We start from the raw sequence: 15,286 nt of genomic DNA, 5'->3' as shown, positions 1-15,286 counted from the left end.
GCGAGAATGTCAAGTTAAAAGGCCTCCTGTGATGGAAGAGGATGACGCTTACAAGAGAAAGGAAAAGTCACTGTGGCTGTCACGCTCAGGGCAAGGGGCAGAATGCTGAGAGCTGAGGCCTGACAGACTTTGAGGTCATAGACCATGGATACGTTGGAGGGTTCTGATAAGTTACTGATGGATGTTACAGCAGGAAGGGGACGTGATCTGGTTTGAATTTTGAAAAGACCTGCTTGGCTTCAGTGTGGATAATCACTGAAATAGTCCCCAGTGATTCCTTCATTGAGAGGGTCTGAGTAAACTGATTAGATAGATCTTGGCATGCTCTAGGGGAGAGATGATGGAAGCTTGGAATTGGAAGATGATGATGAGGATCTAGAGAAATGGTGAGATTTGAAAGAGTTTTAGGAGATAGAATTAATAAGATTTGGTAATACATTAGATATAAGGTAATCAGAAAGATCTTGAAAGATGGCTCCCAGATTTCTGCCTTACATAATTGCATTGTTATTGTTGTGCAGTTGCTGAGTCATATCCGACTCTTTGCGACCCCGTGGACTGCAGCATGCCAGCTTCCCTGTCCTTCACCAACCCCATGGAGTCTCCTCAAACTAACGTCCACTGAGTTGGTAATGCCATCCAACCATCTCATCCTCTGTCGCCCCCTTTTCCTCCTGCCCTCAATCTTTCCCAGCACTAGGGTCTTTTCCAATGAGTCAGCTCTTCACATCAGGTGGTCAGAGTATTGTAGATTCATAATTGCATAATTCCTCTAAAACAGGGAACACTGGGAGAATATCTGACCTGGGGGAATGACAGGTCATATACATGTTACTGAGGTATATTTAAGCTATCTAAGAGGAGAGGTCAACCTGGGTATAAAGATCTAGAGTTTCTAGAAGAGGTCTGGTCTGGTGATACAATACAGTTATAAGTTACTGAATCTATGGAGATAGATGAAAGCATAAGAGAAGCGGACATGAAGGAACTTGAATATGTACTCACTGGATAAGGAATGTTGAGCCTGCAAAGAAGAGGAGTGTATAGAGAAGCAGGGAAATGTTTTTTTATGAAAGCTAAGGATTGAAACATTTTTAAGGAGGGAGTGGTTACCAGTGCTTCTGAATTAAGTGAAAAGAGCAAAAAATGCCCTTTGGATTCAGTGCCATGAGAAGTAATGAAAGGTTCTTGTTGAATGAAAAGAAGCCAGGATTCTTGGCCCCTGAGGAGAAGAATTCAATCCGGGGCCAGAGATGAGGCTTGATCACTCAGAGCTTTTGTATAATAAAGTTTTATTAAAGTATAAAGGAGAAAGAGAAAGCTTCTGACATAGGCATCAGAAGAGGGCAGAAAGAGTACCCCCTGCTAGTCTTCAGCTGGATGTTATATAGTCACTGCTGCTGCTGCTGCTGGTAAGTTGCTTCAGTCGTGTCCGACTCTGTGCGACCCCATAGATGGCAGCCCACCAGACTCCCCCATCCCTGGAATTCTCCAGGCAAGAACCCTGGAGTGGGTTGCCATTGCCTTCTCTAGTGCATGAAAGTGAAAAGTGAAAGTGAAGTCGCTCAGTCGTGTTTGACTCTTACTGACCCCATGGACTGCAGCCCACCAGGCTCCTCCATCCTGGTAGTCTGTTAATGAAAGAAAGGAATGTCTTAAAACTCAGAATGGCACCAGGCCCCTCACCCATAAGATGCATTCTGGGATAATCTTGGCACCAAATGTTTCATCCTGGGCCATAAAATGATTAACTTGAATCTTGTAGAAGGACAGATTACCATACAAATAGTTTCATTTACATAGATTCAGTTCAGTTCACTTCAGTCACTCAGTCGCGTCTGACTCTTTGTGGTCCCATGAATCGCACCACGCCAGGCCTCCCTGTCCATCACCAACTCCTGGAGCTCACCCAAACTCACGTCCATTGAGTCTGTGATGCCATCCAGCCATCTCATCCTCTGTCATCCCCTTCTCCTCCTGCCCCCAATCCCTCCCAGCATCAGAGTCTTTTCCAATGAGTCAACTCTTCACATGAGGTGGCCAAAGTACTGGAGTTTCAGCTTTAGCATCATTCCTTCCAAAGAAATCCCAGGGCTGATCTCCTTCAGAATGGACTGGTTGGATCTCGGTGCAGTCCAAGGGACTCTCAAGAGTCTTCTCCAACACCACAGTTCAAAAGCATCAATTCTTCAGTGCTCAGCTTTCTTCACAGTCCAACTCTCACATCCATACATAACCACTGGAAAAACCATAGCCTTGACCAGATGGACCTTTGTTGGCAAAGTAATGTCTCTGCTTTTGAATATGCTATCTAGGTTGGTCATAACTTTCCTTCCAAGGAGTAAGCGTCTTTTAATTTCATGGCTGCAGTCACCATCTGCAGTGATTTTGGAGCCCCCAAAATAAAGTCTGACACTGTTTCCACTGTTTCCCCATCTATTTGCCATGAAGTGATGGGACCAGATGCCATGATCTTCGTTTTCTGAATGTTGAGCTTTAAGCCAACTTTTTTCACTCTTACATAGATTAGGGGAACGATATCTGAGTATAACACACTGGTTTGTCAAGTAAGTTCTGAGCCATGAAGTGGAACCGACTTGAAGACAGAGTTTGGGGTAAATGCATAGCACATTGGCATAGCTGAAGACAAACATTTCCATAAGAAAAATGCATTGGTTATCTCAAGGTTTGAGAATAGTTAACTTCAGGTGAAACCAGGTGTCATTATGGCAACACATTATTTAAAGAGAAACCTGCTTTTAACTTTGTATAGAGAAGGAAAAAAATCTCGCTAGTTTGTTTCCTCCTGCTGCTTAAGAGAGATAAAAATGTCTGACACTTGCAGGCTATTTCCTCCGTTTGGAGACCCCTGGCCTTCCTGCCTGTTATCCTCTCGGTAATTGGTGACCTCTGTAATTGGTGACCTAGGCTGTCTTTGAGTGGTGAGGACATAGCCAGATAGAAGTGAGTTGAGTGAATAGGAGCTGAGAAGAAAGAGCCCGTGAGAACAGACAACTTTTATGGAAAGTTTGTCCTGTGAAGGTTTGGGCACACATAGTGATAGCCAGAAAATGTGGGTTGACTGGTAACCACTAAATGTGCCATAGAGAATGGATGATTGAACTGGTTTTTAAACGTTTTGATAGGCAAAGGGATAGAGAAAGAGTATTTCATGAGGACAGAGGGCATCATGAATGATTATCTTTTGGTGACATAATGAAGAAAACTGACATAAAGTATGGACTTTTAGGAGTAATGAGAAATATGTTTGTACAGGTAGAGAGGCTGAAGCTTATTTCAGAGGATTTTGTAAGTCTGGAATAGGACCCAACGATATAACCAGTTGTGAGATCAAATCTGAATGAAGAGTAGTAGAAAGGAGGCAGGGTTCGAGAGGGACAAATGAATGTTAGTTTGAAAATCAGCCTGAACATCAGGATGAATTGAGACAGGGAAACCTTGTATAACAAGCTTAATGCACTGCCACAGCTGACCTAGTCGTGAAGTGGGGAGCATGTGAATTAGGGTAAGCTATCTAGGACTGGCCTGGGCTAAAAGGGGAAAGAGGTTAATTTTAGGTGATCATATTACAAATCTTTATAACTGATGCTATATATAAATGAAAATATATATTTATAGAAGAATTTATACTTTATGAAGCATGTATATAGAAATAAGCTTATTTAGTCTCTAATCACTATATGTATCAGAGAAAGGTAGTATTATCATTCTTATAGCTAGAGGACAGCTTACATGAAACTGGTATCCTAAAACTTGTGATCCTCTGGCCCTTTGTGCTCCTTGTGTTTTCTTTGAACTTTGAGGTCTACTTTATTTGAAGTGAAAGATACAGATCTTGGGTTCAATTGAATTAGTTTTGACAAATGTATGTATATACCTCAATAATTTATATCTCTATAAAGACAGAAAAGGACCTTCTCCAAGAAGTGCTTTTTGCATCTTTCCTGTCAGTCCCTCTTCCATCTGCCCCCTTCAGAAATTATTTCTCTGATCCATATCACTGTAGATTAACCTGACAATATTTAAACTTCATTTGAATGAAATCATGGTTTCTGACTTCTTTTAGTCATCATAATGTTTTCAGATGAATTTGCAGTGTTGCAATCTATCAGTATGGAGAGGGAGGGAAAACACGTGTGTGTGTGTGTATTAAGTCACTTCAGTTGTGTCCAACTCTCTGCAACCCCATGGACCATAGCCAGCCAGGTTCCTTTGTCCATAGGATCCTCCAGGCAAGAGTACTGGAGCCATGCTCTCCTCCAGGGGATCTTCCTGACCCAGGCATCAAACCCATGTTTCTTATTTCTCCTGCATTGGCAGGCGGGTTCTTTACCACTAGCTCCACATAATGTTTTTCAGATTAGTTGGTATTGTTGCAATCTATCAGTAATTTCATCACGAGAAATGCTGGGCTGGATGAAGCACAGGCTGGAATCAAGATTGCCAGGAGAAATATCAGTAACCTCAGATATGCAGATGACACCACCCTTATGGCAGAAAGTGAAGAAGAACTAAAGAGCCTCTTGATGAGAGTGAAAGAGGAGAGTGAAAAAGTTGGCTTAAAGCTCAACATTCAGAAAACGAAGATCATGGCATCCGGTCCCATCACTTCATGGCAAATAGGTGGGGAAACAGTGGGAAGAGTGGCTGACTTTATTTTGGGGGCTCCAAAATCACTGCAGATGGTGACTGCAGTCATGAAATTAAAAGATGCTTACTCCTTGGAAGGAAAGTTATGACTAACCTAGACAGCATATTAAAAAGCAGAGACATTACTTTGTCAACAAAGGTCTGTATAGACGAGGCTATGGTTTTTCCAGTAGTCATGTATGGATGTGAGAGTTGGACTGTGAATAAGGCTGAGCCCCGAAGAATTGATGCCTTTGAACTGTGGTGTTGGAGAAGACTCTTGAGAGTCCCTTGGACTGCAAGGAGATCCAACCAGTCCATCCTAAAGGTGATCAGTCCTGTGTGTTCATTGGAAGGACTGGTGGTTGAAGCTGAAACTCCAATACTCTGACTACCTGATGTGAAGAGCTGACTCATTTGAAAAGACCCTGATGCTGGGAATGATTGAGGGCAGGCAGAAAAGGGGACGACAGAGGATGAGATGGTTGGATTGCATCACCGACTCAATGGACATGAGTTTGGGTGGACTCAGGAGTTGTTGATGGACAGGGAGGCCTGGTGTGCTGCAGTCCATGGGGTTACAAAAAGTTGGACATGACTGAGTGACTAAAGTGAAGCATGATCAGTAATTCATTTCATTGTACAGCTGGGTAGTGTCTTGTAGGAATATACCATAATTTTTAATCCATTCTTTTGTTGATGGATGTTTGCATTGTTTTTGATTTTTGGCTATTATGAATAAATCTGATGTGAACAACTTTCAAGTCTTTTTGTTAACATATATTTTCATTTCACTTGAGTAAATGCTTCGTAGTGAAATTTCTGGGTCATAGTTGAATATTTAACTTTACTTGAAACTGTTTTCCAAAGTGATCATACAATTTTATATTCTCATTAGCATTTTATAAAGAATTTCAGTTTGTCCACATTTTTGTCAACATTTTGTATCATTAGCCTTTATAACCACTCTAGTGGTTGAGCAGAGATATATCATTGTGTTTTTAGTTTGTATTCCCCTAATGCATGATGATGGTGAACATCTTATTCTTGTGCTTATTGGCCATTGTATATCTTCTCCTGTGAAATGTCTGTTCAAGTCATTTGCTCATTTTGTTAATTGGGTCATTTGCCCTCTGGTAGGATTTTTGGGACCTGTTTTGGATACAGTTTTTTTCTTGGGTATCAGCATGTGAATATTTTCTCTCAATATGTCAATTTCCTTTTCATTTACTTGACAGTATCCTTGAATGAGCAGTTGATTTTAATTTTGATAATGTCTAATTTATTTATTCTGGTGGCTCAACAGTAAAGAATCTGCCTGCAATGTAGGAGATGTGGGTTTAACCCTTGGGTTGGGGAGATACTCTGGAGAATTAAATGGTAACCCATTCCAGTATTCTTGCTTGGGAAATCCCATGGAGAGAAGAGGCTGGTGGGCTTCAGTCCATGGGATCACAAAACAGTTGGGCATGACTTAGCCACTAAAAACAATTTATTTATCAACACTTTATTTTATGGTGATTAAGAGTCTTGAGCTTCCTAGGTTGTGCAAGTGGTAAAGAATCTGCTTGCCAGTGCAGGAGACTCAAGAGACACAGGTTTGATTCCTGGATTGGGAAGATCCCCTAGTATTCTTGCTCCGGTATTTTTGCCTGGAAAATTCCATGGACAGAGGAGCTTGGTGGGCTACAGTCCATGGGGTTGCAAAGAGTTGGATGTGACGGAGTGTGCACATTCACACACACACAGACACACACACACCCCCTGAAAGAGTCTTAGAAATTTCTGTCTTCTCAGAGCTGCAAAGATCTCCTATGTGTTCTTTTTAGTTTTCACTCTTGTATTTGGGTCTATGACCTGTTTTCTATTACTTTTGTGTGTGTGGCATGAGGTAGGGGTCATGGTTCAATTTTGCTTTTGTGGATAGCCAGTTGTTTTAGCACAGTTCATTGAAGTTGTTTTTATTAATGAAATTGCCTTGGCATCTGCTAAAAATCAGTCGACCATATCCATGTCTATTTCTGAATTCTTTAATCTGTTTCGTCAACCTATTTGTCCTCACTCCAATTTCATACTATATTAATTACCATAGCTGTATAGTTTTACAACTTGGTTCTTCTTTTTCAGAATTTATTTTGGGTTATTTCTTGTAATTTCTATTTTCATATTCTGTAATTATTTTGTCAGTTACTTCAAAAAAGCCTGTTGGTAATTTCATTGGAATTGTTTACATCTGTAGACTAATTTGAAGAGAATTGAAGTCTTCAAATATCTAGTCTTTCAGTTCTTTTACATGGCAGTCTATTTGTTGAAGCCATTTGAGAGCAGCTTTTTTTTAGTTTTAACTCTAGAGGTCTTGCATGTATCTTGTTAAATTTATTTCTAAGTACTTTATATTTTTTGATATAATTCTAAGTAAAATTACTTTTTATTTTCCAATTTAAGGTTAGTCAATGGAAATAAAATATACTTTTATATTGCCTTTATATATGGTAACCTTGCTAAATTCACTTAATAATTTTAGATATTCTTTTGAATATACCTTAGGATTTTCTATGTAAACAGTCATATCATCTGCAAATAGATAAAAATTGCATTTACCTTTTTCACATTTATATCTTTGGTATTTTTTCTTTTTCTTTCTTTTCTTTTTATCTCATTAGTTGGAAATCCAATAAAATATTGAGTATATATCATTGACTTTTTCCTAATTTGGGGGAAAAATGTTCAATATTTTAGCTTTAAAAATGATGTTAGCTATGGATTTTTTAGTAGGTCTCCTCTATCAGTTTGAAGAAGTTTTCTTTTATTCTTAGTTTGTTGAGATATTTTAATCATGAATAAGTATGAATTTTGTCAAATGCTTTTTTCTGCATTTATTGAAATATAATCGTGTGGCTTTTTTCTTTTATTTGGTTGATGGATTACCTTGATTGATTTTATAATGATACATCAAATTATGTTTATGAGATAAATCCCATTTGGTTATGATCTATTTTCTTTTTATGTACTGCTAGATTCTATTTGCCATTATTTCTTCTGGATTTTTACAAATACATTCATAACATCTATTGGTCAGTAATTCTTTCTTTAATAGTTCACTTTTCTTTGAATGTTTTTTATTTCACTTGTCAACATTCCAATGTTTGTTTATTTCCTCCTATTTAATTTTGGTTTAATAGTTATTATTTTTCTAGTTTTTTTCCATGTAAAAGTTTAGATCATTGATTTTAAACTTTTCATTACAAATAAACTTTTAAAATGAGAAATTTCTCCCTAAGCACTGCTTTAAATATATACCACAAACTTATTATCATCCAGTTAAAAGTAACTTCTGTATTTCTTTTAATTCTACTTTGACCCAGTGGTTTAGAAATGAATTGGATAACATCCAAATGCTTTAGATTTTTCTAGATAATTAAAAGATGACTTCTGATTAAATTACTTTGAGGTCAGAAAATATCAGTCAGTTCAGTTGCTCAGTCGTGTCTGACTCTTTGAGACCCCATGGAATGCAGAATGTCAGATTTCCCTATCATCAAACTTCCAGAGCTTGTTCAAACTCATGTCCAATAAGTCAGTGATGCCATCCAACCATCTCATCCTCTGTTGTTTCCTTTTCTCCTGCTTTCAGTCTTTCCCAGAATCAGGGTCTTTTCTAATGAATCAGTTCTTCACATAAGGTGGCCAGTGTATTGGAGTTTTAGCTTCAGCATCAGTCCTTCCAGGACTGATTTCCTTTAGGATCGACTGGTTTGATCTTGTAGCGTGTGGTTGAAAATAATGTCTTTGAATAATTTTATTTTAAAAAGAAGCTTTAAAAATTTTAAGTTAGACTTCTGTAAATCAAGGAAATCAGTCCTGAATATTCATTGGAAGGACTGATGCTGAAGCTGAAACTCCAATACTTTGGCCACCTGATGTGAAGGACTGATTCCTTGGAAAAGACCCTGATGCTGAGAAAGATTGAAGGCAGGAGAAGGAAACGACAGAGGATGAGATGGCTGGACGGCATCACTGACTCAATGGACATGAGTTTGAGTAAACTCTGGGAGCTGGGGATGGACAGGGAGTCCTGGCGTGCTGCAGTCCACGGGGTCGCAAAGAGCTGGACACGACTGAGCAACTGAACTGAACTGAACTGAAATCAAGGAAAGGAAAGGAAAGGTTAGTCATTCAAGTCATGTCTGATTCTTTGCAACCCCATGGACTGTAGCCCTCCAGGCTCTTCTGTTCATGGGATTCTCCAGGCAAGAATACTGGAGTGGATAGCCATTCCCTTCTCCAGGGGATCTTCCCGACCCAGGGATCAAACCCTGGTCTCCCACATTGGAGGCAGACTCCTTACCATCTGAGCCACCAGGGAAGCCCTTCTGTAAATCAAACTGATATACAAAGAATTTGTCCCATCATGTTAAAATTACATTAATACACTTTTTGGAGGAGTTATCCAAAGTTGCCTCTGCTTTTAAGTTTAATATTCTCAGTTTGTGAAGATGAGACTGTAGCCTTAGTCTTAATAAACTGTTTTTAGCTGTGATTGTTATAGTCATTAACATTTATTTAATATTAACCATACTTTATTTTCATAGCATAGTATTTACTTGAATGCAAGAGTATTGTAAACTAGCTTCTTTTCAATGGAGTTTTTAGTTCATATGCAAATCTCATACTTGTTGCAAATCTCACGTGTTGGTCATGCTATGCTAATAATAATTTCAAGGATATGTTTTACTGTTTGTGCTATAAAAACAACAGTTACATTTGTTTATTTTTATAAATTTATGTTTTTAATTACTTGTACATTGTTAAATGAAGCTAAAAAACTTCCCTTTTCTTCTTTCTTCTTTAGAATCGAGTTTCTTACTGGGAAATGCCCAGATTGTGGATTGGCCTGTAGTTTATAGTAATGACGGTTTTTGTAAACTCTCTGGGTATCATCGAGCTGACGTCATGCAGAAGAGTAGCACTTGCAGGTAGGTAAAAGAACAGCCCAAGAATGTTTTCTAAAGTTTAACTAAATGTTGAAGGTGATTAAAAGGCTTAAATTTAGATTCACTGTGATATCATGATTTGTGATAAGAAATACATATTTGGTCTTCCACCCAGTTCCTGGCACAGAGCTCCTCAATTCTTGGCTTTTCTTGTGATATGTTAATGAGGTAACTTTTGGAAAGCTCTTAGATAACCTAAGGATGGGGTTGACTGCCAGAGAAATCAACCATGTGATTAGAAGCACAACTTTTCCCCAGTCTCCCGGAGAGGGGCTGGAGGTTGAATCAGTACCAGTGGCAATGATTTAATCAGTTATGACAGGTATGAAGCTTCCATAAAAACTCAGAGGACAGGTTCAGAGACCTTCCAGTTTGGGCAACATGTAGAAGAGCCGAGAGTAGCGTATCTGGTAAGGGTGTGGAAGTCCTCTACCTTGCCTCTGCATCTGTTCCATGTGCCCGTTTCTGAGTTATATCCTTTTATGATAAACCAGAAGTCTGGTAAGTAAAATGTTTCTCTGAGCTCTGTGAGTTGCTCTAGCAAATTATTCAAACCAAAGGAAGAGGTCTTGGGAACCTCTGATTTATAACTGGTGCTGAAGTCTAAGGTTGGGAACCAGTCTGAATTAGGTGGATCAGAAGCACAGCCAACACCTAGGCTTGTGCTGATGCCTGAAGTAAGCGGGAGGGCAGTCATGTGGGACAGAACCCTCAGTGTTCAACCTGCAGAATCTGATGCTGCCTCTGGATAGATAGTCGGAATTGGAATTCCAATTCCCCTCTTCCCCAGATTGGAATTGAGAACCTATTGACTCACATAAAACCTATAGGGCAAAAATTATATTGGAATATTAAGGAGATTAAATTGTCATAAGAAATACATAGTTTAAGAGGCGCTGGTGAGAGCTTTTGCTAAGAGAAGTATTTTTGCATAGCTGTGAATTTAGCAATTCATTCAATAAATATTTTTTAATCACCCTCTAGGGGCCATGAACTATTCTATGTGCTAGATTATCAATGTTGTTGTTGTTCAGTTGCTCAGTCATGTCTGACTCTTTGTGACTCCATGGACTACAGCACGCCAGGCTTCCCTGTCCTTCACCATCTCTTGGAGCTTGCCGAAACTCATGTCCATTGAGTCGGTGATGCCATCCAACCATCTCTTCCTCTGTCGTCCCCTTCTCCTCCTGCCTTCAATCTTTCCCAGCATCAGGGTCTTTTCTAATGAGTCAGGTCTTTGCATAAGATGGCTAAAGTATTGGAGCTTCAGCATTAGTCCTTCCAATGAATATTCAGGGTTGATTTCTTTTAGGATTGACCGGTTTGATCTCCTTGCAGTCCAAGGCACTCTAAAGAGTCTTCTCCAATACCACAGGACTGGAGAAACAGACTTATGGAGGGCACAAACAAAACCTTCTGCTCATCAGGACCTACAAAAGACTGAACCAGATGTGCCTGTGTCCAGGAGTTTCTGGCAGAGGTGTGGGTTGACAGTGGCATGCTGCAGGGCCAGGGGCGCTGAATACAGCAGTCCTGGGAGCTGTGGCTTGATGGCATAGATCCTTTTGAAGGAGGTCACCTTACCAACATTGTAAAAGATGTTCAGTCATGTCTGACTCTTTGTGACTCCATGGACTGTATAGTCCATGGAATTCTCCAGGCCAGAATACTGGAGTGGGTAGCCTTTCTCTTCTGTGGGGGATCTTCCCAACCCAGAGATTAAACCCAGGTCTTCTGCATTGCAGGCAGATTCTTTACCAGCCGAGCCACCAGGGAAGCCCATTACTGCCATTACTCCTAGCTTCCTATCAGCAGACAATTGGATTAAAGATTTACTGAGCATGGCCCTGCCCACCAGAGCAAGACCCAGGTTTACTCACAGACAGAACCTCCCAATCAGGAAGCTTCCACAAGCCTCTTATCCTCATTCATCAGAGGGCAGACAGAATGAAACCACCATCACAGAAAACTAACCAAAACTGATCACGTGGGATCACAGCCTTGTCTAACTCAGTGAAACTATGAACCATGCCATGTAGGGCCATGTAAAATGGATGGGTCATGGTGGACAGTTCTGACAAAATGTGGTCCATTGGAGAAGGGAATGGCAAGCCACTTGAACATTCTTGCCTTGAGAACTCCATGAACTCTATGAAAAGGCAAAAATTAAAAGTGATCATTGGGGCAGCCTATATCAGAGACCCACTGATATAGGGTCATCAGCACTTTTTGAGTTGCTTAAACTGTCTTGAACAGAGTCAGCAACCATCAACCAAGTAGGACATGGTTTAAAACATTTAAAAAGATCAAAAGTTCTTTCATCTTGAATAAATCACACATACTTTTGTCATGGTGGTAGGTTGTACCACTGCTATTTTGTTTGACTTATGTAAAACAGAATCTGGCATTTATATTATTTATAACAATGCTTTTAAAATATTCCGTATCTGTGAGCTTAAAGAGAGTATTACCAAAAAAGATCATAAAAAAGAAAAGGAAGCTCTATGTAAGGAACCTATTTAGAACTGAAAACTTTTCACAATATTTCAGTAAGACCAGATGGGATGCTTTTTCCTTGAGTTAATTTTTCTTTAATGCTCCCACTTAACTAAGTACCAAAATCATGTTATTTTAGAACTGCAAGGTATATGAATTATTTTCTACTCCATATTCTTTATTTTTCAGAAGAAAAAACTTGAGGTAGAGTTAGGTTAAGGGATTTGCCCAGGGAAACAGTGATTGATTTTTTTTCTACCTATTTCTTTCTTTCTTTTTTTCCTACCCATTTATGCTGCAAAACATTATATGCATGTACAAATATATATATTCTACATCTTCATGAAGAGTAGGGATTTCATATGGAGTCTAAACCTGACTATTTATGGAAATCACTTACAGAGGTTTAGCAAAACATAGATTCTCAGACCTCACCTTAAGCCTATTGAATCAGGATCACCCCAGGTGGGTAGGTGGGAGCAGGAATCAGTACTTTTAACCAGCAGCTCAGATAGTTCTGATGCTTAGTGAGCTTTAAGAAACTATCTGTTCAAACATCCTCTTCTTCCACTTATCCTCTTCCAGTGATCCTCATTTTCTCTCTATTAAAGTCATTCTCACATTCAGCCTTCACTTTCAGGCGTGAAATTGGTAAGTGGGAACAGTGGGAAACGGTGGCCCCTCTTTGAAAGACTCTCTTTGTTAGCACTGTTGTTTCTTGTGCCTTTTGTCTGCTGGGTGGATATATTAGCTCTTGGCCTAGCACTCTCATTGAGGTGTGTGTTCTAAGTTCTGGGAGGCTAAGGTTTGTATGGACCATTTCTGCTCCCTTATGTCTCAGCAGGGTTTAGATTAAATGTTATTATATAGTTTTGAAATCACTGAATTCTAGTTAAATACGGACACAAATAATTTCATAGTGAGGGTAACCTTGTAAACAAATCAAAGAGTTTTACTGATTTTAATAATGACAAGTTTTAGACAGAATAAGAAACTACACATCAGTGAGTATTTGTCTTTCCCAATCATTCTCTCATTAGACCAGGTGTATAGAGTAAAAAATTAAATATATTCCTCTGTTCCAATATTATCATTGTGATTACTCCAGACAAAGTCTCTATTTTATTTGATTCATTTTATTTCTTTTCTCCTTCATTTCATCCTCCTTCATCTTCCATAGTTATTCATTTTAGTGTATTTATTTGATGTCTTTCTAACAATTCCATTTGTAAAATAAATATGTGTATTCTTATAATGATGTTGCTTTATGTGCATTTGTTTTTAAGGCCTGCCTAATTTATACCACGCAGTAAAATATACAATTTCTTGCTCTTTTCATTCACCATTACGTTCTTGAGTTTTTTTTGTTGCTATATCATAATCTGTTTCATCATGTCTGACCATTTTATAGTGTTCTCATAGCCTTCAGTTTCTATATCCACTTTACTAGTCTTGAATGCCAACTTCTGCCACTTTGCTACTCCAAAAACAAGGAGGTAAACATCCTTATAGCCATCTTCTTGTGGCCCCATGTGAGAAGTTGTCTGTCGCTATGCCCAGAAATAAGATTGCTGTACAGTGGAATATATGCAGAAATTGTAAATTAACTGCTGTCAGATTGCTGTCCAGAACGGCCCTCTGTTTTCACTCTCATCTGCCTTGAGGGAGGCTTATAGACTTCCCTGGTGGCTCAGATGGTAAAGCATCTGCCTACAATGTGGGAGACCCGGGTTCAATCCCTGGTTTGGGAGGATCTCCTGGAGAAGGAAGTGGCAATCCACTCCAGTATTCTTGCCTGGAAAATCCCATGGACAGAGGAACCTGGTAGGCTACAGTCTATGGGGTCGCAAAGAGTCAAACATGACTGAGCGACTTCACTTTCACATCCTTGTACTTTATCATAGCAGCTAAATTTCTATTTTAAAAAATCTGATGTGTGCCATGTACTGTCTCATTTTTATTTCAGCTAAAATTTCAAAAACTATTTTTTTATGAAATTTCTGGATTCCTAGGAATTTCAGATGTTCATGTTATTATTTAATAATTGCATTTCCAAGCTTTTGGACTGTTGCTCTATACTGAAGGACATAAAACACATTGTGTGTTAGAAAGAGATTGTATGTAGGTTTTAGGGGAGTGGCATTTAAAAACGTCTGATCTTATCTCAGACCCTTATAAAGCCCTGACATTAGAGACATACTGTCATAGTTCCAGGAAAAACCACATTAGCATTCTACTTTTGATTAAACTGAGACTTTTAAAAGCCTGTTCTGCCTTTTTAAAAATTATTTTTATTTATTTTTACTTTTTAAGATAGAAGGGTGGGAAGACCAATCATATAGGTAGGGAGGATAGGAGTAGACAGATGCATTTGAATACAATTCCGCCCCCCCCCCCCGAAGCCCATTAATAATTCTTAACCAAGCTATCAGATTAGACAATAAAGCAGAGATGTTAAATGACACTTTGTTTTCACAAGTAGTTTTATTAACACAGGGTTACCTCAGTCAACAAGAGAACATTCCATATGATGGATATCAGTCAATCCCTTTCCATCTGGCTGAGGGCTCTGCTTCACACTGAGAAAAGTACTGGAGGGCAGAGTGCCTCAGTGATCATGTCGCACTGCAAACATTGGAGATGTCTGATGCTAGTTCTAGTTTCCCTTAATTACATGTCATGGATTTACCTTTTATGACTCGATCTAAATCCTTTTAAGCTCATATAAATTAATGGGCTGTGAAACCTTTTATGATCCATTGTAGGAAATATGTAATGGTTTGATTCATTATGAAATTACTTCTTTCAGATTTTGAAAGCTGTTCCTATTTATTTCTAAATCCTTCTCCTCACTCTCTCTTAGGCTTCTTTTTGATCCTTTGACTATAGATTTCAGCCCATCCTGTGATTAACTTTCATGATGATTTTACTTTTGTGGCTGATTCTGAGGTGGAGACCACATATTTTTAAGTCAATCTGTGTGGTTTCTGTGATGAAGCATTTGCTAGGCTGTGAACTACAGCCTGTATGTAATATTATCCTTTACTTGTGGGGACTGAATGCATATTTAGTCCAAGAACATTGTTAACCCTTAGCAGATATTATAAAGTTAGCTTCTACTGTACAGTGAAGTGAATCAGTTCCTG

The 15,286-nt window shown here is 39.0% G+C and overlaps 1 protein-coding gene across 1 annotated transcript in view; it reads left to right on the top strand.

The window, feature by feature from the left end:
• The window catches only part of KCNH5 (potassium voltage-gated channel subfamily H member 5), a 387,182-nt gene that overhangs the window by 22,765 nt on the left and 349,131 nt on the right, over nucleotides 1-15,286 (top strand). The window contains exon 2 of the mRNA XM_069596769.1: nucleotides 9,503-9,626. Within this exon, the coding sequence (XP_069452870.1) occupies nucleotides 9,503-9,626 (124 nt within the window). The remainder of the gene's footprint in view (nucleotides 1-9,502; nucleotides 9,627-15,286) is intronic.

The sequence above is a fragment of the Ovis canadensis genome, chromosome 7 (genome assembly GCF_042477335.2).
Source record: "Ovis canadensis isolate MfBH-ARS-UI-01 breed Bighorn chromosome 7, ARS-UI_OviCan_v2, whole genome shotgun sequence".
Lineage (NCBI taxonomy): Eukaryota > Metazoa > Chordata > Mammalia > Artiodactyla > Bovidae > Ovis > Ovis canadensis.
This window is presented reverse-complemented; position numbering and strand designations above follow the sequence as displayed.